Raw genomic sequence first — 26,362 nt, forward strand, 5'->3', positions numbered from 1 at the left:
GTTAACACGGGTAACTGCCGCGGATGGTTAACCCGAATCGTTCTTATTTGTCTTTGTCGATTTACGCGTTAAATAGGATAGATATTGGTCTTCTTTTTTTAATCGATGCGTTAATATTGCTCCCCTTCTATTCGATTATTCTGTTACTCTCGTTTCGAATATTTCCAAATATTTCTGCTTATTTTTTAACCAAATTATTGTAATATTATATTTCTTCAGGCTTCCGCAGAGAATCGATCGGAGACTATACTGCGAAACTATATCGTGTCGATTTTCGAAAATGAAGGATCCGTTTGCCAATGAAAGTAAAAGTCCGCAACTGAATCTCGACGATGTATGCGCGGCGTACAGGGATCGCAGGCGTGCAAGGTGGTGCAGGTGAGATACGAAGGAAAGAGGTGAACGGACGCGCGGCGTCGGTAGAATCTCGAGGCAGCATGCCTCTCCCGGTTCGTGTTTCGTCGAAGAAACAATCGCGCCTGTCCGATGGAATAAGGTAATTAAGAAAACACGACGGCGACGATTAAACAAGTCCTGCCGAATCGGGTGAAACGAATTAATTCTGCCCTCGGATGGGGGTCGAAGATAAACGACCGAGCCTGACGGAGGCCACGGGAGGGCCTATTTAACGATTCAGTGACAAACAGTTTCGCGCGACGCTGGCAAACAGTCATTCTGATTACTATCGAACGAGTCAATCCTCCAACAATGGGATAAATATTGTATTTTATTCGATTAAATGGATCATTCTGTTCGTATGGAGTTCGTAATGATTGGAAAGAATGGGAAACTGGTGAAAGACGCCACTTAATCCTATCCCGAGAGATATCATTTTATCAATTCAGGTTGAAAAATTGTACAGGTATTAACAGCATTTCTATGTGTTCAATTTGTGAAAGACTTCATTCGACCAGTTAAAAATGCAAGATGTTGTAACGTCAACTCTTGTTAAATTAAACACGAACTTCTACAGAATTCCTCGAGTGACTTATGTACACGGAAAATTGCGAAACGACATGTACATATACGAAAGAAAAAAGAATTAGTAGCCAAGAGAAAGGAGAATTCCGGTCAGATGGCGTGTGTCATTCGTGATCGATCGAAATGGAAAAACAGAGCTGATGTTATCGAGGGCGCTGATTGAAAGCCCTTGAAATTACGAAATACCTGTTTTCCGAAATGACTTCATTCCGATCGGTTTCTTGCGATTCCGTTACGAGCCGCGAGCCGCGAGCCGCGCTTTCATTGCCTTACCGCCGAAGACCCTCCCATTTCGCGTTCGCGAACGAATTCTACCAACAGATTAAAGAACGCCGGGGACCGAGTAATAGTATATACCGCGTAAAAGTATAAAAAAGACAACACTGGTTATCGGGTGTAACGGAACGGATAGATTAGCGAACAAATAAATTCGCAGGCTAATTCTCTGTGGACGGTCATTCCGTGAGAGAAACGCAATAGCGATGTTCTAAACGGTGTATCAATTTCCTATACGGCGTTTTGTTCGTAAAATACGAAATATCTTTCCGATATCTTTCCATGACACGAACGTGGAATGGTAAGTCGAAAATATTTATGGCACTACGGTTTCGCACGAATGGAATCTTGTTCGTCCTCTACGTCGTCAAGGAAGTTGACGATTCCGAATCACTGCTGATACAGTATAAGGCATTTAGGAGTAACTTTCTTCCACGCAAACATTTCTGATTTTGATCGAAAATCATGATCGTCGTCTGGTCTGACAGTCGTGACTTTTTTTAAATGTAGTCCGAAGGCACCGAGCTCTCATTTATCGCTGCTAATCGATATTGAGGTGTCTCCAAACCCTGTGAATTCAGATGGACATTCGTATTGCTTCCGGAAGAAGCGGCCGCGGGCATCTGTTGATTCGCTGAATTCGAGCTCAGGTCGCTATAATAGGCGCTACTCGGGGCGCTGCTCAGAGTGGGCCCATCCGGTTCCGCGTCGCTACCGGTGTACGCGGTGTTTTGATACGACGGATGATCGCCGTTTCTACTGCCCATCCGCAGGTCCTGGTGATGATGGTGATGATTATGGTGGTGAAGATGGTGATGATGATGTTGCATCTGACTTGGCGGCACTGGCGTCGATGGTCCATTCTCGTACATTTCGTAATCCGGTTCTTGTAACCTGGAAAGATCATATTACGACGATCGTAAATATAAAGAAGCCTGATCGATTAACCTGTTTTACGAGTTCGTCTTGAAACTATTTTAGCGCGATGAAACTTTTTCAGCGCGATCTCTTAACGATACCAACACGCTCATATCGTGAGAAATGCAGTGTTGTTTCGAAGGGATACCTTTCAAGTAATTAATATTCAGTAACGGAGTTAAATGAAGTATCGCAAAAAGTATACTGTATTTTTAATCGCAGCGTAGATGTATCTGTTAAACAGGTTCCTACAGATTTAGAAACATACATTATACTACACTGTCATTAACTGGAATACATTCTTGATAATCTTACGAGTAGATATTGATGTTCAGTGTTCTATTTTTTCCAAGTTTTTGTACTTGATTAAATAAAAAGTCTGAATATTAAGAAGATAATTATTTCTACCACTTGTAAGGGTATATTCTATATACATATAAGCGAACACATTTCCTATAACACGTTTAGATTGCGTGTTATTGTCGATGTCCTAGGATCGGGCTATTCGCGTGCCTTTTGGCGAGTAAAAAATTGTGCGAAATTGACTGCAAAATTGCATAATATGAATAAAAAACGTTGCAAACAGGTAAATATTTAATAGGATATCGTGGAATAGAATCGCATATTACGAGTGATAACTATTCAGCGATATTATGAATAGGAATAATTAAAACTACACACGTCGAACAGCGCAGCTCGGGGAGAGTTATTCAACGAAAAAGTGAATTTACCTTTTACTGTGGCGTGTACGAAGCGTGTCCCTCTGCAAGGATCCATCCCCGTTGCTTCCACCGTAATGACGATGTAACCTCGCGGCGTCTAGTTCATGGTATTCGTCTTCCTGCCCGCCGGAAGTAGTGCCGTACGTCGAGCTTCCTCTCATTTGTAGTTGGAGATCGCTCGCGTAGCTCGCGGCCTGAGAGTCTAGTTCCGCGTAGAGCGCCTCGTCTGTCTGCATGTGGGTGTAGTGGTTCTCCACAGGCAGATTCATCGCCCGTCGGTGTTGCGGAAGCGACAGAGGTGTCGTGACAACTCCCGGTGTACCGCCGCCGCGTCGCGAGCCTAACCACGACCACACATTGTGCCCTTGAATCACATCACATGATTCGATAGAAGTCGCATCGGTTACCGACGTCTCCAAGTATTAAGTATTCGAGTAGTTTCAGTGATACATACCAGGACTAGGAGCGACGTCGTGATAAGGTGGCAACTTATCCAGCTCGAGAGGCGGTCGGTCCGGTATAACGGCCACTCCACCGCCTGCTCCGCCTCCGCCACCTGGGCCACCGGCTTCTTGAGCGTTCGAGTCCTCAATGCCGACGCTGCAGCAATTTGCTGGAACAGAAACCAAAAAAAAACCATGGGTCCCACGCTAGGCCATGCTCCTTTGGGAAATCCATTGGTAGGGAACGTGAACAAAAGTCGCGGTCGAGTTTCATAGGGAAGAGGGTGGGAATTTAGTGGGACATAGTTCGAGATGAAGCACGCGAAGCACCAGATGAGCTCGGACAGAATCTTGTTATTTTATAGAACACTGTTACGTGCGCATACATGGATACGTACAGCTAAGGAGAGTCACGTACACAGATATATTACACGTACATATGTATGCATGGACCTAAATCATCGCATCATTATGACATAAGCTCGTGTATACATATACACGAGGAGGGAGAGAGAGAAAGAGAGGGGGAGAGAAAGAGAAAGGGAGGGGGAGAGAGAAAGAAAGAGAGCGAAAGAAAGAGAGAGAAAGAAAGAGAGAGAGAGAGAGAGAGAGAGAGAGCGGTTTTCTGTATGGCCTCATTGTGTACTCGTCATCGCACTGTCACGGCGTTCATAGAAACGTAGCAGGGTCAAGAGTGGATTGCAAGAGAGAAAGAGATGAAGAGAGACAAAAGGTAGGGAGCAAGCATGGACGCGGAATGGAGGAGAGAGGACGAAAAGAATTCGGGACTTATAGATCAGAGGTGCCGCCGCGTTCTAAGCGGGGATGAGAATGGCGGGGTGAAAAAACGAGATTATGGGAATCTCTTCTCATCGGTCTGGCTCATACCCTGCGCACGTAGTTGTACGTACGATTTCTCTTCAATGTCGTCCTTGTCCTCGAGCCGGTAGTTTTCGTTGTCGTGGCTCGCAAACCCGCCGTAACACGTCTCGGCGGCCTCTCACTTGCCAGGAGATAGAGAGACTGGTTCTTGTTTATCGTTAGTACCCTTCCACGAGCTGCGCACACGCGTACACCGTATGCCGGTACAACGAGCATGATCTCTCTCCTCTTGGTGGCCGGTCTAGACGCTATTTTCTTCTTCTTCTAAGAAACTGTATCTCGTGAGGGATAATCGGTCTGATGCATTCTCGCGTTTCATTAATGAAAACCGGGGTGACGTACATGAAAAGAGATTTCATTTTTTCTTTTACAGTCGCCGTTCGCGGATATTCATAACGAGCCGTTACACTGTAATTTACATAATTAGCATCTACGCCACGGTCAGAAGATTATCGTGCAGTGGTAGACAGGAATCCTTGGACCTTTCGCGTACACTTCTTCGTGGCATTGGATCGATGTATTTTAACGACCGCGTTGACGTATTATCGGCTCATCGAGAATTTCAACATTTTCATCGAACGAAAATAGTCCGATAGGCTGACAGCTAAGAAAGTTGTCCTCCATTGTAGGAATTTGCTCGTTGTTCTCTGAACACGAAGATACATGCTACTCGATCGAGACCAATTACCACACAGTTTTCGCGGACACCTAAAAGATTCAATTGCCGCGCGAACATTTCTTCTCGACCCTTAATCAACCTTCCATTCGTTACGCTCTCGCGGAGCTTGCCGCTCCATCAAGCGGTGTAGGCGCGCGACTTCATTTGCGCACGAATGCTTAAAGATCCAAGTGCAATCGATTACGTCGAGCACGCGGTAATCGCGTTATTTATCTTCGGCATTCAGTTGGCGCGCGCACCGGCGAACAGCAATTTAGCATTCCGCGGCAAGCGTTAAGCCGTTTATTGCTATCGTAAATAAGACGGTCGATTGTTGATTTACCGGCTCGCCACTTGGACAACGCAGTACGAGGAGCTCGGCTCGCCTTCAGAATTGAACGTTAGACAGTCGCGAAGATTCTTACGTTTCATTTCTCCTCTCCACGGTCCAAGTGGAATATTTTTCCGTGAAGGTCGTGGAAACCGCGCACCGTTCGTGCACGGACTGTTGCACGATCAATCAGCGGTTACTCGATAATTCCCATCTACTGGACGAGGTGAGGTAATCGGATCCGTTTCGTTTCGGAGCCGTCATTGGCCGATTCACCGGATTAGATGGTTCGAATATTAATTGGTCGACGAATGCGTTAGACTGGCAAGCGGGACGCGTGAAAATCATGCCGTGTCGTGACAGCGGGGGGCAAATGTTCTCCTCACGATCTATAGTAGATTCGAATGCCTACAGCCTCCCGGATTCTATTTCCCAGCAGCCATGTATCTTCGTTAGGGGCTGGGGATACGTACCGGCCGGACTCCGTTTGATGTTTCTTCGCCGCTTGGCCACGAACTTCGATGCCTCCGATTCCTTATCGCGCATCATCGTGTCGGAAAGATTTTCACCGATGTGGGAAATGCACACGTCAGCCAGTTTGTGGGATTCGGTGAATCTCCGGCTTTGTGTTTTTTATAGTGTCAAAACCGTCATCACAATTAATTGTGTCGTCGATAGATGTTCCAGATACGAGTGCTTCAAAGTTCAAGTTCGAATATGTACTTCGGCTTGTGGTTCATTTTTTCGGTACTTTGCCGTTTTTATCTGTCGTGAATTTCGAGCGCGCGAAAAATGGTAAAGAATACCCTTTCAACGAGCGCACGCGATTGCTGACTATTCGAGGGAGCAGCAGCTGATTCGGTGTATCGAGCGGAAGAATGCGCGATAAGCCGATTAACGCATTCGACTCACCTATACTACCCGGCTCTCAAATCGTCATTGTGTCCCGTCGGTCGTACGGGAACATAACTTGTACGAGGACTTATCTTTTTTTGCGGCAACAGCCCCTTTCAGCCGTCCATTAACGCCTCTTTTGTCCGTTGGCATTCGTGGCAATTCTTACGCACGGTTGTACGCTTTAACGATGTTTCATTAATTCGTCCTCTCTCTCTTCCTCTTTCTCTGTTTATCTATCTATCTATCTATCTATCTATCTATCTATCTATCTTTCTCTTTATTCCCCCCACTATGAAATTGCTCGCCGCGTCCCATCACGGTTGTTCGACCAAGTCATTTCTACCCCCTCGGTTAGAAATTCCAATTACATCCGTACCACGGTACAGCTATAATTTCACTGGCGACAAGTTTACATAGACCTGGGTTAAATAAACTCGTTGGCGAACACGGTTATTCCGCGGTGACCACCGTTCCGCGGTTTTAACGCGAATTAATAGAAACCAAGGAAGAGGAACGTTCCGCGACTTCCTTGGAGTAACGAGAAAATGCCCCCGTGTTTGGTGTAGTCCGTAACTTACAGCTTCTTTAGACATATATTTACGAGGTCGTAACGAGACTTCCGAAGATTTTACGTCTCAAACTTTGACGGTCCAGATTCGTCAAGGATTTCTCACACAAGCTACCCTTTTTCGTGAAACGACTCCATATTCGCGAGATAATCGCTCGCAATAGTTCGTCGCTATCTATTATATACCTATTTACGTTTAATTAGTCAAGCTGTATCCAGCCAACTAATCACTGATCTAAATGTTAATCGCGCACGATGCGCTCGATTTTAGTAGTTGGTCAGCTGCAGTCGTTAATTCGGTGGGGACTAATCAATTTCACCGGATCAGACGCCTTTGGCGCCACCGGTAGACAGCGTTCCACTACCTTGCAGCGATCACGACGTGCCGGTGTGAAGGGCACTTAAGAAGCGAGTCGGTGAAGAGCGACAACGACGGAGTCGTCGACCAAGGAGGTTCGGTGAAACGAGTGTCTGATAATTAATTCGGGTGACCCTTGTAGCCTCAGCCGGTAGTAACCTGCCCTTTCTATTTGCCCCGGTTCCCGTCTCCGTTCACTCGTCCCGGGTTCCATGGGCCGGCTCCGTGCCCGGCTCGTTCGTTGATCGTATCGTGCCGCGGGTGATTTTAAATCAGAAAGTTAATTAGACGCGTTTCACTGTCCTTTATGTCGCCCGTCCATCGCATCGCGTCGCTCTCCCGCTCCTACCCTTTCACGTGTGCACACAAGGTAGCACCGGTAGCCACGGTCGAATATACCGCCGTGAGCCGGCTTTCATTATGCGAACTAATTAAACTCCAATCGGCGCTGACACTCGACTGCCATGGCTCTACTATGCTTCTCGTTTGCACCAATCGACGCCGTACGTCTCGCGCTCCTCTCAGGCCCGTTTGTCTTCCTTGAGATTAGGGAATGACATCCGGATATATACGGGGTGTTCGACGATTGTTACTGGAGAATTCGAGGACATTGAGATCAGCTGAGGCCGAAACGCGACGAAAATCGAGAACAATGCAACCATGTTTGGGATGTCGTACTTTAGAAAAACGATTTTAAAGAAAATTTGTCGAATTACGTGCGTGACAAGAACCTAGTGTAACAGAGGATAACTTGTTTTTATCATAATTCTGTTTTATTGGCTGCATTTTTGATCACGTCGTATCTAGAATTGTGGCATACAGTCCATGGAAGCTGTGGAAGCCAAAATATAATTATTATTTATATTTTGATAAATATAAATAATAAATACATGTTGTGCGATTATTTTGTTAAAATATTTGTGTTGTATCTATTTTAGAATCGAAATAAGTAAACTGCTTATTTTTGTTATTTTTAGTATATGTTCATAATTGTTATGAACAAATGAAGCACAGCTTCCCTATTAGCAAACGCCTTCAATTATTTCGTATAGTATTAATTACTCTCCGATAATGCTTCCGATAGTAAGCACGATGGTTATTTTTCTTAAACAGATTTTTCTTCGAATGCTTCAAATCCCTTTTGTCAATTATGGTACACGTGGCCGGGTTTTTTGAACGCAGATAAGGTTTCAAGGAGTAGATATTCATAAAGGGAGCGTAAGCAGGAATTATTAGAAGGCGGACATCGTGTATAACGGGAGGGAGTGGATATGGAGAATGGTGCAGGACTTTGAATTGATATCCTGGCCGGAGATTGGGATAATTGTGAATCGTTTAGAATATGTTCCGTCTGGGTTAGTCATAACCATAACTCTGATCAGAGACAGGACTGTTGGTGGTACAACTATTGTACTAATATTGTCTATGAATGATATGCGAGTCGTCAAGATGTTTTGTCGCGGACAAAGGATCTGGGCTGGGTTAAATTGGGAATTGAATATTTTCGTTGAATAGGATAGAAACGTAATTTTACACGAGCAATTCTGCGAACAATGGCTAATTCGAGCTCGAAGTCGCGATGAATTTGTAATTCGTTACATTATGGAAATAAAGGGATAAGAGTGTAACAACATCGACAATCCAGAGAACAATGCAGCACGCATGTGATTATTTTAACCGTAAGCTCCTTAAGTAGTTTACATTTAATCCAGTCGATAAAAAGGTGAATTTTATAATAATCCTTGACAGATTTCTTACCTCTGCCACCGACGCTTTTTAATCTGCAACATAAAAAACAGAAACGTTTCGATTAGAAGCTAAGCAGATCGTTAGCTGTGATTTGAAAGATATTTAAAGTGACGGGGTTCGTCGACAATTTTTTGAACTCATCGGGAACTTGTACGATTCGACGGTAAAACGAAGGATGTGGGAACGAATAGCAAAGAGTAGTAACTAAATTCCGCGATGCGTAAATGTAAGAAGCATTCGCGCCGAATGCGTATCGAATGCGAGGTCTTTGTCCGGTTTGAGGATCACCGGAGGAAGTGGATTGCTATAAAGAGTGCTCGATTTCTGGTCGCGCTGGAACGAAAACGTCGGCGAACAAGACTGTTCTACTGTCTCTTGGTCGGCAGCTTTTTCCATTGTTTCCGTCCCGGGTTTTTTGTGTTGTCGCTCGGATTCAAATCGAGCGATCTAGTTAGCAACCGGTTCATCCTCCTTATTCTCGGCTCGGTTCTGTCGATTGTGATGCATCGCGGGTAGGTGGTAATTTAAGGGGGATCGGATCGGAGCCGAACATAACCGCGATCGTTTCGCGAATCTACCTGATCGCCGATCCGTATCGAGATGCATCGTTGTCCCTTCCTCTTTGCACGGATTTCGTGAGGCAATCTCATGGAAACCGCGCGCGCAGGTGTTTACGTTCTCATATTTCAATTCGATATCTCGCGATCGATCGGATATGCCTATTCTCCCCTCTATCGTGGGGGTTGATTGATTCTGCCGGAATCGAGGCTTGTAGTTCGCTCGCGTGCAATGTCTTTCGCGCCAACTACAGTTTCGTTAAAAAGTATCGGAGCGTTTGCCTAAATTATGATTAACCGCTTGAGGAAAGCGGTTCATTTTGAAATTTTGATTAAATATTATTATATCGTAGATAAATGTCTAGTAGCAGATCGTATAGAGATCGTACTAACCTTCGGCAGTGAAGAAGCGTCACCATGACTACGGCACCAATGCCAGCCGATACTAAAGACACTATCACTAGAGTCAGCACCCATCCGAGTTCTCCAGGAGCTTCTGTAAAAAGAGCGAAAACCAGCGATTAGACCGGCATCGTAAACACTTGACGCCAATTTTGTTACACCACCGAACCGTGACGATCACCGATGTCTTCTTTGCGGCTACGTGAAATCGGTAAATAACGGCGTAAAAAGATACCTGACCGTGACCAGCTGTCTCATCGATTGGTCTATTCTAAAGTAGTAACTTTAGAAACGCTGTTCCGGTAACAGAACGCTCAAAACCTCTAATTTTTACTCGAGCGGTTACTACAGAACGGCTCTTGAAATCGATCTTTTTCGTCCGTTCTTATCAACGAGATCAGAACCCGTGAAAGTTACTGGTGACGTTTTTACCGAGAGGAAAGCAAATTGCTCGAGTGAGGCAGAGAAGTTTCGCATGTTCGAGGTGATTTTCTCGCGAGTCCGATGGAATGGATATCGAACGGTTTTGTACCTTGCCCGCCACAGCGAAATCCCCGCGGTGGACTCTCGTTTCGGAATAAATTAGCGGACGGTGGCTCGCGTGTTACGCTCGCGAGAAGAAGCCACCATAATTGGACCGAGGTGCGCGTTCGTTGCGTCCAGTTTCCGCCCAGCGGGTGGTCCGCAGCTTTATTACGCGGGTTCCCCTATTATTTCTGTGGCGCACCTACCGAAAACAAGCCCCCTTGTTCGCTTTTTGGCCCGTGCTGCTGGAACCACAATCCTATCACGAATAACAAGACACTGAAATTATCGTTCGCGTGGATACAATTTCGATACTCCGTTCAAGTTTGTCAAGAGAGAGATTCAGAAGGAGAAGTGGAGCGAAAATATAATTAAAATTTATAGGTTGATGCGATATTATTCAGAGAGATTCGTTGAATCGCTAGCCAAATTGATTTATGGAATAGCAAAAATTGAAGCACACAGGATATGGGTAATGCAAGCCGCCGTAATGCGAGGAGGGCGCAACGCAACGATTGATTTATCCGGATTCATTGATGGAACGTTCCTTCTCGCGACTCGTTCTCAATGATTTTCCACGTACCACTTCGCGAGTAAAGAGAACACGATCGGTTAACCAGTTTCTCAGTCCGTTCGTCCCGCGATTCTCACAGCTCTCGCAGTCGGCTCCCTCGCATTTAACTGGTCGTCGGTATACAGAGGTTGGCGACGATTACTCTGTTCGCCGCTGCTCATTAGCGGCCGGCTTCTACCGATTCCGCAAGATATCTTAATCCCTTAATGAAATGTTTCTGCTCAAATCCTAATTTAGAAGTTTAATCGGGAGCGTTTTCCGCGGAACGAGTCGCCGCGGTCAGTTTTATTGCCAGCGCGATCGTAAATAGGAGGAGGGGTGTAATTTACTTAGGACGAGACAGGCGAGATAGATGAAAACCTATGAAGAAAGAGGGAGGGGAAGAAGCTAAATGCTATTCGATTACGTGCGTCCTTTTACGTGCCGAGGGAAATGCTCGTTCGCGGTAATTAATGGTTTTATCCGACTGGTTATTAAATGCGAAGAACTTTTATTTATTCAAACGCGGAATGGGTGTCTCGTTGCTCGTAGTAACGTTTCATATATGATCCCGAGGAAGAATTAATAAACCTTGAACGACCGAAGTGGATGTGAACCTTTGCGAATAACAAGGTATACCTTTGAAACGAGAACCGTTTTGTTTCAACGAACACGAAAGAACGAATAGCAGAGAAACGTCAGCGCGACTAAAACTGTTATTATACCTAATTATTGTATTTGTCGCGCGGTGTAGAAAGGCATGAAACGGATGCTTGGGAGGGTTCGTTCAATAGTGAAAGAGGGGTGGTTGTAATCTATTGTTGGTGCTTGACCCCGACGTATCATCGCCGAAGAGCCTCTCGCGTGTGACTGTTCGCTAATCAAGCAACATTTTGAGCCATTCGCGTCACTGTTTGGCTTAGGTCCGCCAACAATGTCTCGGTCTTCTATTCGCGTTTATTAGTTCTGACGAAATGCACACGGAATTCACTCAACGTGGCGATCAATCATAGAAGTCGTTACGTTACAATGATCAATTCTATTAGCTCGTCCGGAACGTTTAATTTTCTGATAAACGATATCCGGTGGTGAACTGTTTAGTAAAAATCAATTTCAGCAATGTATCCATTTCCGTTCTGCAAAATAGTGGCATGAGAAAAAGAATGAAAGAAAAAGGAAAGTTCGTTCGAATTAACAGGTCGTGTGGAAGTACCAGACCATAAGACGAAGAACCGAACGAGATAGTTCAGCCATAGGGAGACAAAAAGGAGAAGAGAGATGCCTGTCTATCGGTGTCACGTTTTTTACATGAACATAACAACGTGCAGGCTGATAACGTCTTACAACAAAGTTATCAATCATCTCCAGCGGAGCTTGGTCATCTAGAACAATTTGTGTTAATTTGGAGAGTCGCGTGAATAGCTTCACCCGCCGTGCGTCAAGTTACAACGTTGTTTGAAGCAAACGAGAAAAGAAAAGAAAAAAAAAAGAAAAAAAAAAACGTGGCAAGAAAAGGGAAAAAGCGTCCCGATTTGGGAACGGTCCTTCATTTCGGATTCCCTGTCAAGAACGAATCAACCGTACAAAAAGCGACACGTTTTCTGCCGATGCTCGACCCTTTGTGTCCTTGTCGATTTCGAGTCATTTTGACCATCGAACTTTTGGATTCTGCATAATTTTCGTTGCATAATTCGGAACAATTTGTTATGATACCTGTTCATTTAATTAGCACTATTATCGTTTTTCTATCTTTTACCAGTTCGGTGTCACAGAATCATGTAGATTAAATTATCAAACTTTACTGTGATTTCATCTAATTTTTCAATTTATTTATAGAAACATAATTGTGTCATGGTCACTAGCGAGTGACAACACTCTTTACATTTTGTTTACGACTAATTTATTGTCCACGAGTAAATGTTCACATCCGTCTGAAGCCCCTTTCTTTTTCCTTGATAATAATTTTACACGCATCGAATTGACATCCATGAAAATGAGTAACTGACGTTCCTTTACTATCACTTTTTAAAATGTTTTATAGGGATTGTTTGTCCCGGCACACGATCGTTCGACCGTACTTTAAGACCGGATCGTCTTATCGTTTTGCTGTTCCGGTTTCTACCAGGAATCGATCATTAATCGTGGTTGAGATCGAACGATCTTTGTGTCGGTATTTCAGGATCGTTTAATTTTGTTAATTATTATAGTATAATCTTGCGTAATTGATATTTCCTGGTTTTTTTTTGCACGGGCATTTCGTACGAACTCCAGGAATCTTTTCATTTCTTGCATAAATTTCAGGCGTAAATGTCGCAGGCGAATATTTACGAAGTTACTATTTATATTCAGTGCAAAGAGTATCGAAGGGAAGAATGCTTTCCACGGATCTTTAGACACCGTAAAAATGACGGTATATTCGCAACAATGCGCCATTTTTGTCGGGCAGAATGTTGCCAGAGGCACGCGCTGCTGGAACCTGTTTATTCAAACGAGAGAATAACAAAACTACCGAATGAACTCATTTGCCATATTTTCATGATAATATGTATATGGGAGTTTTTGCGATCAATAAATTCGATACTTTTCTACCATTACGAGTCGAGTTCCGTCTGTTCGAATCTGCGCGAACGTTTTCGTATTTCAATTTTTCTCATTCTTGCTCCTTCGAAGTAATTCGAACAATGTACGCGTACGTACCGCGCGAAGAATTTTTAGCAGATAGATGCTTCTGTAACGTGTGAAAGTTTTTAGGAATGCGAACAGACAACGGGGATAATTTATCGATGGTGTAGTTTGCGTTTTAGAGTCCATCAGCGGGGGTTACCGATGGAGGGTTCTTATCATGATCAACTTTCAGATTTGTGATCATTTGGATAAAAAGTTTGGTAAATTTATAAAAAGTAAACATTTGATGTTTTCTTTAAGCTATGTGCAAAGGTTTGTTACAATTAATACGGATTATCATGATCTTTGATATTAATTCGATTCCAATATGTAGCCACATACCTGGGAAGAATTTTAAAAGGGTAATCCACGTAGGATAAAGGATTGTACACGGTTAATGTACGCCTATATTTTACTTCCACCGAGATTACCTGAAAAATGTCTAGCTCACAGGGGTACATCTCCCTCGGGCTTAGCCTTCAGGTCGAATTAGGAGGTTCGACGGGTAGTCGGGATCCGTGCCGGGATTTATGGAGTCCGTGTATAAATGAATTTTTTTCTCGCCCTGTTCGCCAGCTTCGCCCGCCTAGCGCCGTGTTTCATGGCCAGGTAGAATCTAATTTTTTATTTGTAAGCGTCCGTGGGGGATCGACGTGCACAAAGACCTGAACTCTGCCCGTACATGTATTCTCTGGCTTGATTTTACACACGTTAAATGCCACTGACGACACTTGCGGTCGACACGCGAGTTCGCGCATATACACCCCCCCCCCCCTCCCCCCGCAATTTATGTGAATACTGGAAGGACGTTTCGAGGAACAAATTTTCGAACAGCTGTGAAAAAGTGACTGAAGGAACGCACGGTGCGCGACCACCATCGAAGAAGGTAATGACGCTCTTAGTAGTCGCCATATTGCTTCCATTAATTATCTATTTTCTGTGTAAAGTGGTACGGTTACAATTATTTTAACAAATTAATGTTCATGACTGCTATATATAGTATTATCCATAAAGATCTTATCGAGTGTAGAACGATACTTATCCTCTTCCGTTCAGACACGGTTCGCTTCAAGATGTGTCATTATCGTTCCGCAATATAATCGGCTTGCAATTAGAATGATACATTTTCACGGAACGCGCGAAATTCAAATCACTCTCAGATTCATCGCTATCGACTAACGAATGTCCCATACGAGCAAGCGCTCAACAGTTTGTACAGTCATTATGTAAATCGGTAATTACGGCGTTGTCTACGAATACCTGAAGATTCTACGAATTTGTTGTCATGATTCCAACCCATCTCAACACCCTGACTTGAATACAAGCAATCATAGGACCGACTACAACTGTTTGCTCTTTCCTCCTAAACGCACCGTCATCTAGCAAAGTGTCGAATAGAAAACTGCCGGAAGAAATATATAGATTTCAAAATCTATTACGCAAACCTATGAATTTCAAGTTGAATCGTTCTAGCCCTCGGTTGGTACGCGCGAGAGAGTCGATGCGAACTTTTACCAAAGTCTCTTCGAAGCATTAATCATCGATGTCGTCTCGATATGTATCGAATCTTTGACAGCCTATATCGAAGTGCTTTTTTACGGATTATCCAATATGTACTTTCAAGGTTGGCTTGTCGGGTCTCTCTTTTTTTGGTAGCACCGTGCCGCAATGTCATTTCCACCGATGTACGTTCATAATTATAATAATAAACGACTCACTGGAGTCTCTTGCCATTTCTTTGCTTACGAGGGAGTAGAAAATCATTCACGAACAATTCTATCTTGTTTAGATCTAAAATAGCCTGGTTACTTGTCAATATCCTTCACTTTTTAATACGTTTTAGAGTGTTTAAAGAATATTTTAATAATTAGAATATTTTACATCATTTTTAGAGGTTCAGAAAAAATCTAATTTCTTTGCTCGAATTGTTTTACGTAAGATATTATTTTATTACAAATGTCGAAACTTTCCTTAGCCTTGTGGTTGCGATCTTAATACACGTAATTACACCGACTCATCGTTACCCTTCCTCGGGAGAGAATATCTTTCGCATCACGGACACGTTTTACGCGAAAAAGTGGACGCCCTCGAACCGCATCGCGATACCTAATTAGAGATTTACCGTAACTCCGGTTTTTCTTGATGCGTGTGTAAATTTTTTCCCTCGTCCAGAAACACGTCGAACCTTCTGCGAACAATGACACGAAAATTTCGTACATGCTCTCGTTCTTTCCACTTTCTTCGCAATAACTTTATCGGACTGATCAGACTTTCACGGTAATTACCAGATTTAGAATCCATTTTGTGCGGTACAAGCGTTCAAAAGGGCGTACGTCGAATTTTTGGTAGAATCCGGAAGAAATGATTCTTCATCGTCGTGATCGTCGGTGAAATCGCTTTCTAGAAATGAACGTATTTATCTTTATTACCGATAAATTTGTAACTATAACTGTAACTGATTTGAAAAGATCGGAATCCGATTACGGGGTTTATCGGTAACAGTTTGATTTCGCTAAAATGATGACACTGATGGTCCGTATTCACAGCGGTGCAAAATCGTTCGATAGAATTACCATCTCGCTCCGCCAATTTCCCAGTGGTGGATTCGAAGTTTGCGGTTACCGATGATTGCGCGCCATTCACTCGCTTCCGCTTTAATCCACGCACCCGACGCTGACCTAGGGATTACGGCTCGACGGAATTTTCGTTCGTCCTTCTTATTTTACGAGACGTTTAATGGCGTCGCGTTCATCATGTTGTCAGCGGGTCGTGGAGCGAAAAGAATGAAAAAGACTTTCGCTTATTTAAGTTGCGTATTATCGGTGATCACGTGATGATGCCGGAATGATGCCGCGCGGACTCGAACCTCTTGTTACAGGACAGGATATTCAGTTGGTGACAAAATAATTGAGCACCAAACATCGCCCGGAGGCAAAGCCTCTTCTGCCTCCACACCAGCCGCGCGATCATTGAATTACGACTACGCCGGCTAATTACCGCGAGAAGTTATGCAACCGCCGACTGTTAGCGTACACGATGATCGTTAATCATCATTAAGAAGCGATTCGTGTGTCATGATAATGCATCGCGACGTTTGCACGATCTCTGAACGGTGCAGCGAGATTTCGCAACTTAAAAGAGGCACGCGAGGACTCGTCTTTGCGAAGAATAGAATTTTCTCGCTTTGAAACATTTCAGCCAGCTGATGCAAACGCACGATGGATATTTTGAAAACTCCTTGTGGATATACAGTTTAAATAACGCAAGGAAAGCGTGTTCCAACGAGCGTAACCACGCACTCACGTATTAAAATCATCCACGGACGATTCGTGAACGACGCCACGTCCCTCGGCTCGTTAAAAATTTCTCTCCATCCGAGCGTTTAATCGGCCGTGTCATCTTGCAAACAAAGACCACGAAGCGACAATTGCTCTCAACATGCCTCTCGATTCGCGATTTTCTAAATGCCCTGGACGCCTCCGGTTCGCCAACTTAATCACCCTCAAAGGACCCAACAAGAGCGACACGAGCGACATGCAAACCGGACGAAGAGGAAGCACCGCAAAAAAATAAGATCCACCGAGAAAACGACCAAGCAAAATCCGTCTGTTTATGAAAGAATGAGAGACGGGACAGGCGCGGCGAGGGTGACCGACAGAGACGTTCAGGCTTCCCTCGAATTGGCAAATTATACCGACCGATAGGCCGCTGCTTCTCGGTACCACCGCTAAATATGTCATTAACATTAACAATAATTTATCCGGGAAGAGTGAAGGGGGCCGCTCTTCGCTCCAAGGCATCCACATTGGCTTCTCCTGGCAGTATCCTTTTTTGCGGTCGCACACGTTATACGCACACACGATTACGCGTTCTGCGCATGTGCGGTCACATGCGAGGTGGCTGGTGATAATTGAGCCGTCGTCCGTCACCGCGAAAATTTTAAAATCGACCTCGGTATTCGGCTCCGCAGGCGAAATCCCCGACCATCATCCACGGTTGGCCTTCTTTCGCGCCTACGTGCCGCTCTTATCTCAGCACTGCGTCATGCTTTCCATCTAGCCCCACTCTACCACCACTCGCGATCCTTTTCACGCTTTTACGGTTAATCGCGCGCTTTGTGAATGTGGAAATTGGCGAGTTTGCGCTCGCCCGTTCAAGGAATGGGAAGCGGATAAGCTCTCTTTTTTTCTTATATCTGATCAACTCGTTCCATCCGATTGAAGGATTTCCCGCCTTCCTCTAATCTTAGGCGCCATTTTTTTCGTCTTCTACGATATTGAAATTACAAGTTTTAGTAAGAGGAAAAGGATGTTAGATTGGCTGCCTTTAGATTAATTTAGATATCATTCTTGTCCGTAACAATCGTCTGCGAACTCTTTTGTAAGGAAAGCAAAAGTCCCCTGATCGTCTCATAGCTCTGCTCTTTGAAAACTTTCAGCTTGGAACTAGTGGTCACAAGATACCACTCTGTGCCACAGGTCGTAGTAACTCTCTTTTTCTCGGTAGAAAAACGGATCGAAGAAATATTACATTGGATGGTATATGTTTTTTCTAGTTTAATCGTGTGGTTTTAGAAGGAAGCGATTTTTCCGTAAAGTTTGAAATTGATGCCAGTTCGATTAAAAAGTCCGGGGAAACATCATATACTCGTCCGAAAAAAATGGTTGAGGGATCTTGTTAACGAGATACGTTTGATCATCGTGCTACAGCGCTTACAGGCAGCACGCCTTAAAAGGTGACACTAAATTTTGTCCGATTATTCAAGAAATTAGTGGGAAAGAACGGCCGTAAATAAAAGACGCGCGCGGCCGAGGATTTTAAGAGTGTCGTTCAATCAGACGGCTCGTCTACGTGATGGCTCAATATACTTGCGGCTTCGTCCATTTCATTATATATTCACGACTTTATCCTCATTGGTTACCACGGTTACTGCTACCAGCTGAAGACAGTCGCGCAGGATAAATCATGGGAACCGCAAGTATATACCTAAGCAATTAAGCAACCGCAGATCTTAATGTCTCAATAGCGATGCGGTTAGCATTATTTCCAGGAATGGTTGATTCATGAAGCCCTCCTTACAGATCCGGCTCAATCGATCACGTACACTTTAAGCAATTTAAGTTATTTAAATTTCCAAAATATGTATAAAATCAACTCTAATTTTATTCTTTTCCTCTACTTTTCTTTTCACGTGCTGTAACATCGGCTAAAGTAATAATAAAAGAAACGGAATTAGTCCATATAAGTTAATTGGCTCTGACGGAACAGCTTTGTTTTTTACGCTGTCGTTATGGAATTCAATTAGTTCTTTATTTACGATCGAATTTTTCGAGATGGACAGGCACGATTAAAAAAGAAATACACGTCTCGACGGCAAATCACTTTCACTCGGCCGTTTACGAGCTCCAGCGGTTCGTGGCCGGCAGTGCAAGAATGTCCAAAGAGTCTCCAGGGATGTCTCCCTAGTAGCCACCATCGTGTATCCGGCTATTTGGTTGTCAAAAGATATTTAAACCCGATGTTCAGCTCCTAAACGCCCGTGTAAATAGATCGTGTTCTGAAAACGACTGACGAATGTTTCTTAGGATTTACGACGATAGTTTCACGACGATCAGAAAAATTGTAGTTCCGTCGGTTTGCTTTCCTTTGTGCCTACCCTTCGCGTCGTCCATTTTGTTTCGCGGTTTACGATACTCTAATACGACCCTGTTGCTCAGGCCACGTCCAGCCTTCCTATTCCCGCGTCTTTTATCGTCATTGGTATTTTCTCTGCTTCAATTCGTAGGACGTAAATTTACTTCGATACGGTTTTAAGAATCGTTATATTGTATAATATATTGAACACCATTCATGGACCGTTTTGAGAATTTCTTTTTAGTTCCATTGCTGTCATTAACAACGAAATGGAATATGTAAAGTGCAGTGATTATTATTAAATCCCAAGACGAATTTAAAAGCTTGTACCTCCAAACCATTTACAACAGCGACAGCCAGTTTAACTCGTAAAAACCAATGAACGTTTCTCCGACGTCTGGCTGTTTTAGTGACCACTCAAAGGGCGGGTTAAACGAGGAACGCGTAAAGAATGCTCGAACGTGACGAAGTTAATTACCGAAATGCATCCCGTTTGCTCCGAGACGAAACCATTAACTTGGGTGTTTATAGCGCCGCTTTCACAGCGGTTTGATAATACTAGCAACAATACAGCCGAACCGGTAGGCATTTCGAGAAATTAGGAGTCACCGATTCCCACACGATTGCACCCTGCGGTATCAGGGCGGTCACGCTTACCCGAGACGGGACACATCGTAATTCACGTACCAGACTTTCTTCAAACGATCCATGATGTAACAGTTACATTAACGACACGTATATCATCTCGCTGTGTCGGCCGCTACCCCCGACGCGCTCGGACGAGTTAATCGAGGACGGGATGATGAGAGCCCCATGTTTGCATTCGAGTTTCGCGACGATCAGTCATTGTTCGACGTTTTCGAGGAAACGAAAACCGGATTACTCATTTAACGGACAATTGCCATCGGCGATTAAGCCAGCATGAATTTCACGGATTCTTAATATTATGCCAACGAGTTCGAAATGTTATCGAGATCGGTGTAACTCATAGATGGTCAAGTTTACGATAATGCTAGGAATTTTACAAGAGGTAGGCGGACAAGAAAGTGAAGAATCTCTCGACTTTGTGCTCGAGGCGGAGTAACTAAGTAACTGCACGCTCCGTTAAATCATATTAATCTACAATCACCGCGCGCATTAATGGCAGCATTACTGTATCGTAACGCGGTCATTATCCATCTGGACCGGCTGCGATAGAATTATATTGCTTTCACAGCCGACTCTATTGCCATATCTCGCAACTTGTAATCGAGATAAAGCTGTCCGGCGCCATCGTTCGTAGATCGTGATTGAAAATGTATCCGAGGTGTACAATACGCGCGAAACCAGGGGTGGAGAGCAGAGAAACGGAATGAAAGAAAAACCGAGAACAGATCCATCACTAGATGAACGATCGATCGGTCGAGATTTATCCGTCATCTCATCTGAAGTTCACTGGGACGTCTCGCTATTTCCACACGCTTCGACTCTGTCTGTCTGCCTGCGAAGGTGTGGCCAAGGAGACAGCCGAATTGACAGTGAACGCACCGGACGGATGAAAGCGTTGCTCCGTTTAGAATCAAGAATGAAGGCGGCCAGTTCCTGTGTTATTTTCGATTCAGAACGACCGCTGTGCGCCACAATCTGTCATTGAACGCACAGTTTTCCTTTATTCTCATCATTCGTTCGAAGAACTTGGCGTGGGATTCCTTATGTGTATTTATGCTTAGAAATGACTGCAGTTTCTACAAGTGTAAAATTTCGAAGGATTATGCAGAATAATCTGCGTAGATGTACTGCAATAATAGAGGAAGTATGTACGGAGGAAGTTAAATATCTAACTCTGGAATAAGAAGAAGGTCAAAGAGACACGTTTATCGTTTTCATCTATTCGTTTCAACGCGATGTCAATGGTACTGAGGTTGTCACCATTATGAGTTATCGAATAAGTCAGCAAATATCGCATGGGTCGATGTCATCTATCGATGTCTACCCGTCTGGGTAAAATCGACATTAGAAGTATCATGTTTGCCGTTCAACATAACAGTCTCTCCAATCATCGAGGCAGTTTGCAAATAAAAATAAGAAATACGTCGCATCTGAAACTTAGCGTAATACATTCGACGATTTCGATTGGATCCCACGAATGTTTGCTTCCAGCCGGTTCGAACGACCGGTGTCGAAAGTTCCAAAGGAGGAAGAGGGTTTTACTGAACGTTTTCTAAAAAATGATTCCTCGAGACCACGCGATCCGACATCCAGTTAACGGACTCATTCACACTCGACGTCGACTGTACGTGAACCCATGATGGGATCAGCGACGAGCTAGTTGGCAGACGTCAACGCCAGTTCCTCGTGTTGGCGTCCAGTAAAACTGTACGGATAGAGTCGAGTGGAGAGGCTTACCTCGTCCTAGTCGACGCAGAGGTACTTCTTCCCGTTCGTGGAGAGTCGAGCGTAATCGACAATAGTTGCACGGAAAGAGGCCGGAACAAAAACAAAGAGGGTATTATCGTTTCTGACGAACACGACCGCTGGTAGCTACTGGAACGGCAATTATAGCTTGATGGCTTCATTGTCTCGGTGGCTGTGTCGTTTGACGGCCCGTTTCCGCGTGTTATTCCAATTTCATAACGAGCGAAGAAAACTCGGAACAAACCGACAACTGCTCCTGAAAATGCCATTGTTCAAGTTGGAAGTACATTACTGCGAACTACGTCAATATTTTTCTTTCTATTCAATATCAGAAACGACGATGAATTTAAAAACAGGAATTAAAAGATATACAAGGTATTCAAAAAAACCTATCAGTATATCATATATATGATATACGTACCACTGTACCGAGTACAGGTGAACCGTTTGTGACCGTGGGTGTATTAGTAAGAGAAGGAACGTATAGAAAAACACACTCGAATCGACGATAATTGGTCAGGCAAACGTAGATTACAGGCGAGAAAAGGAAGAGTAGATCGCTACCATTCGGAGGAACCGATCTGAGCGAGCTGTCCCGTCGATTTGCCGCGGACGCGGTGGTATTTCTATCGCTTCTAATGTAGCGATACAACCTCGGCTGTTAACAACTCTTTCTCCTCTTCGTGAGCGCGTCCGTCGCGTGAAACAAGATAAGCGAAAAAACGAGTGATAAATAACGAAGGCTACTTCTCGGCTATCCCTCCAATGGCGGGAAATCTTAAACGATCCGTGTGGATGTGTACACGCGCGAAGATGTTCACACGTGTGCGTGTCAGTGGGACGAAAATTATTTAGGAGGAAAGTGAGAAAAAGAGGAGAGAGAGAGAGAGAGAGAGAGAGAGAGAGAAAGGAGGAGAGAAACAATATACGTGTGCATACACGTGGACCGTGGATGTTTCCGGAACCGGGAGGATGGTCCGTGTTTGCGAGATAACACGGCCAAGTGCAGCATAGTTCGGTAAGTGGCGAAGATAAGGGACGCAGAGAGGACCATGCTGGCCAGTCGGGAAACACGCGACAGCCTGTCTCCGGATAATCGACGCAGCTTGTAATCTTAATTACCTGAAATTCCGCTGGTGAATCGCGTAGGTCGGTGTGTCGATATCGTCGTAGCCAGAGGGATACGAGCGGAAAGAAAGCTTGTTAAGTGCGATCCTCGTGAGAACTTTTAAGTATCCGCGGCGCTCTATTATCGGTTCGGTGGAATGGCCGTTGCAGCCATTCGGACGGAGACACCTGCGTTTTCAAGAAAAGCGTTGGAAATAACGTTGTCTTCGAGGAACGACTATTCCGACGCTTGAAATTAAGTCGAAGGGCAGGGGTTTAAAGGGTCGTAACTCGCTAAGCGCTACTTATTACTTGTGTAGTATCACCGAGCATAGTTAGTGCTTCCTCGAAGCTCGAATGTCGAGTGGAATTTGCATATAACATTTCGAGCTGCTTTTGCTATCTATCCGATAGTTGCGCGTTAAAGTTACAACTTCTTTGGAAAGCCTCTTCTGCGTTAAGTGCTATCGACGTAAATATAATATAAACGCGTATAGCGGTGTGCTATTATCGCGAGAGAGTAGATAACCTGAAAGACGCACCTGCGGTCGTTGGCTAGAAGCCAGGAATAACTTTCGAGGATAATCGCCAAACCTCAATTGCGTATTATTTATTCGCAGCAATCGTGCAAGGATTCTACATAAAGAGTATGGAAATCATCGTTAAAGTAGTGAGTAGTAAACGCGTCACATCTAATATCTTGAAAAGTTCATTTGTTTGAATGCAATAATGGACTTGTTAGTTGCACGTAATCTGAAAATTACAAACTTTCTGCGGCCACTTTTCAAGCACGTAATTCTTCGCATGAAAGGGATCATTAGCTGAACGCTTTTGTTTGGTCCAGTGACTGTTAAGAATTACGAGCGTCGCGCACTGTTCTCATGCTTAACGAACGCTCAGCTACTCGGATATGATAATTAACGTGTCCCGGTTATCGTGTACTATTATATGTATAATTCATAGCAATGCCTATCTTGGTATGATTTGATAACACGTCGCCCGAGAAATTAGTCCTTGGCTACGATGATACACGATCTGATTATGTCAGTGGCTGTATCGACGCTGCATTTACCGATCCACGCATTTCATACACGACACTGAACAGGTCGTTGCAGCGCGATCGCTTTTACGCGGATTAATGATTCATTCGAGCGTATCTATGAGCCGTTTGTTTGTATGCTGTTAACACTCGACGCGGTTAATTAATTTGATCTGTTTCAATTTATCATGCAAATATAATTTCGCAATTTTTTTATCGTTCCCGCGTCACCTGCTGGACAGCAGGTTGCACACTTTTTATTCGTTAGTTAGGGAAATGACACGTTCGCGTTGCCGCTATCGGGACGGCCTTGTTCTCGACGTCTCAAGTCTCTTTATAAACTCCGATACGCTCTGCTGACTAATAGATTTCGTAAGCTAGGAGTAATAAATTCCCCAGCGGGAGTAATAAACTTTATTTGCCTCGATATCGAAACGTAAACCCTTTTTACCTAAAACGTCGCGTTCCTTTATTTCTGCGATGTGCGGAGAACAATTCCTCGGCGGTCAGTGCGGATTAACTGTAAGCGAAATCGGGGTGCACGCAATTAAAGGGCAGCGGTTGGAGGAGACTGGCTCCGCGCAGAAGCGCACGGTAGTCCTGCAGCGCGGATGGAACCGCTGCCAATAAATCTACGTGGGCGAGATTGCCTCTAAGATTAAAAGTACGCGGCTCCGGGGAAGGAGCATATAAAAGTGCGGTGCGCCCGAGAGGGGACGTCCTGAAAATTGTGCGGTCGCACGAAAGGGGACCCACTCTCGTTTGCATCCTTCTGGTGCTCGCACTTTGCGGGCGCGAACCAGCCTGTTCCTCGTTTTTTCCTCGACGGGCCGAACATGCGACGCCGTGGCCACGGGTGGAAAAGGACCGCGACGACCAACGGATTCCTCGATTAGATGCGGGGCTCAATTAAACGGAAGTCTTTCTCGGCCCTCTCCCCAGCACGATTTATTGTTCAAACTTGTTTGCGCAAAAACGAAGTCGCTGCGGTCAGACTCGCTTACACTTCAATCGATTGACCGAGTAGTGGAGTTCAAGGAGTGAAAAGTTAATTGATAATCTATCGTTGAAACATACAGTGTCGAAATTTTCAAAGATGAAATTTGAAGAAAGTTTTTTAAGGATTTACCTTGATGAGTAGTTTTCCTTGAAACTAAAGTGCGTGAAAATGTTGCCATTGTTACACATAATTTTCGTTTTCCTCTGGAGATTGGAGAACATCGACATTAAAATGGTCGAAATGTGTATTATAAATATACTTTAGAAAATGTATAACGGTAGCTGTAAATATAATCAAACGTAATTTCAATGAGAAGAGTGGGAGAGACGAACCAAAGGGCGTGATGGCGCAGCATTCAAAGAGAACTGCTGATGGGACGAGCAACGAGAAGGGACCTCGTTAAGTATCCCGAGCCCAGGCATATATGTATATGTATGGCATACGCAACGCGAGATAACATCGGCCCAATACGAATATACGTAGCCGGGGGCGCGTAACGCGAATTAAAAGGATGACTCAGGCGAGGAGACGGGCGTGCTTTCGCGAAACGCTGTGGATATCCTAACGAGCGGCCGATTAAACCAGACCACGCCGTGTCGACCATTCGCCGCGTCGATAAATACCACTCGCACCCAGCGGATGAAGTTGTCCCGCGGTTTTGCACGCTCCAGAAGACTCGTTCAACGTGTACTAGAGTACAATCAGCGCTGCAACATCCTCGTCTAATTGGCAGTCCGCGTGGATCATTTCAAGCGGCACCGCGTGATTAGCTCGACGATTTCTACGTACACGTTCGGTTGCGTTCCAAATGGAGTATCACGAGGAGCGATTTCGTCTTCCTGCAGATTGCTGTCGCGACACAAAGGTAAGGTTTCACCATCGCGTTACCGCGCGTCTTCGTTCTTGTCGGCACTTCGGATCTCGTTCCGTCTTTGAAATCGGTTAAAATCCATGGCGGCGATCCACGATGGGAACGCGTCGTATCGGGCCGAACAACCAATCACCGAACGTTCTATACGTATTTAATTGTCCCCCGCGATGTTTCGTGATTGCTGCTGTCATTCTCACCGGAGTAATTTACAGAGTTCTTGAGTCAAGGGAAATATTAATCCATGTTTATTATTATGTACCTCGCGTGGCTGGTGCTCTGAAAAATTGTTTCGCGCTCCAGAAGTAATAAAGAAGAACGCGATAACGGATTTAAGAGATGATTTTTGAATACGTAAGCGGACAACGCGCGTTCGCCATATGAATTGACGCGGAATCGCACGCGGCCTCCCGAGACCCAACTTCGAAAAGAAACTCGAGAGCTCGAATTAAGTCCGTCCTTTGTCGGCTTTCCGTCTTCTCGTCCTTCACGCAACTCCACGCCACCAGTTCGCGGTCTCGTAGGTACACAAATACCAACGCTCGAGTTGGAGGCGCGATCTCGTAATTATTACGTCGCGGAAGATGCGAAGTGACGCGATGATTATCCCATCGCGGAGCCGGCGGGGTTTAAACAGCTCTCCCCCGCCACCCCCTCGAGAGGCCGCCTTTCTCTCGGTATACCTCACCCTTTTTTCGCGGAATAATTGCAGTGGTTTCGGCCGAGATACCGGCATCCAGCCGTGAATCTTATTATCCTGATTTTAGTGATATTCGTCACGTTGATGATACCATCTCAATGCTATGAAAAGAAATCGATGCCATTTATTAGTTTCG

General features: G+C 44.6%; 1 protein-coding gene across 1 annotated transcript in view; it reads right to left on the bottom strand.

Moving 5' to 3' along the window:
- Nucleotides 1–1,757: 1,757 nt before the first annotated feature.
- LOC143429840 (uncharacterized) overlaps nucleotides 1,758–26,362 on the bottom strand; it is a 68,062-nt gene continuing 43,457 nt past the window's right edge. The window contains exons 3-7 of the mRNA XM_076905652.1: nucleotides 9,734–9,836; nucleotides 8,793–8,815; nucleotides 3,352–3,510; nucleotides 2,907–3,261; nucleotides 1,758–2,151 (exon numbers count right to left, since the gene is read on the bottom strand). Of these exons, the coding sequence (XP_076761767.1) occupies nucleotides 1,758–2,151; nucleotides 2,907–3,261; nucleotides 3,352–3,510; nucleotides 8,793–8,815; nucleotides 9,734–9,836 (1,034 nt within the window). The remainder of the gene's footprint in view (nucleotides 2,152–2,906; nucleotides 3,262–3,351; nucleotides 3,511–8,792; nucleotides 8,816–9,733; nucleotides 9,837–26,362) is intronic.

Source organism: Xylocopa sonorina, chromosome 12, assembly GCF_050948175.1.
Source record: "Xylocopa sonorina isolate GNS202 chromosome 12, iyXylSono1_principal, whole genome shotgun sequence".
Classification (NCBI taxonomy): Eukaryota; Metazoa; Arthropoda; class Insecta; order Hymenoptera; family Apidae; genus Xylocopa; species Xylocopa sonorina.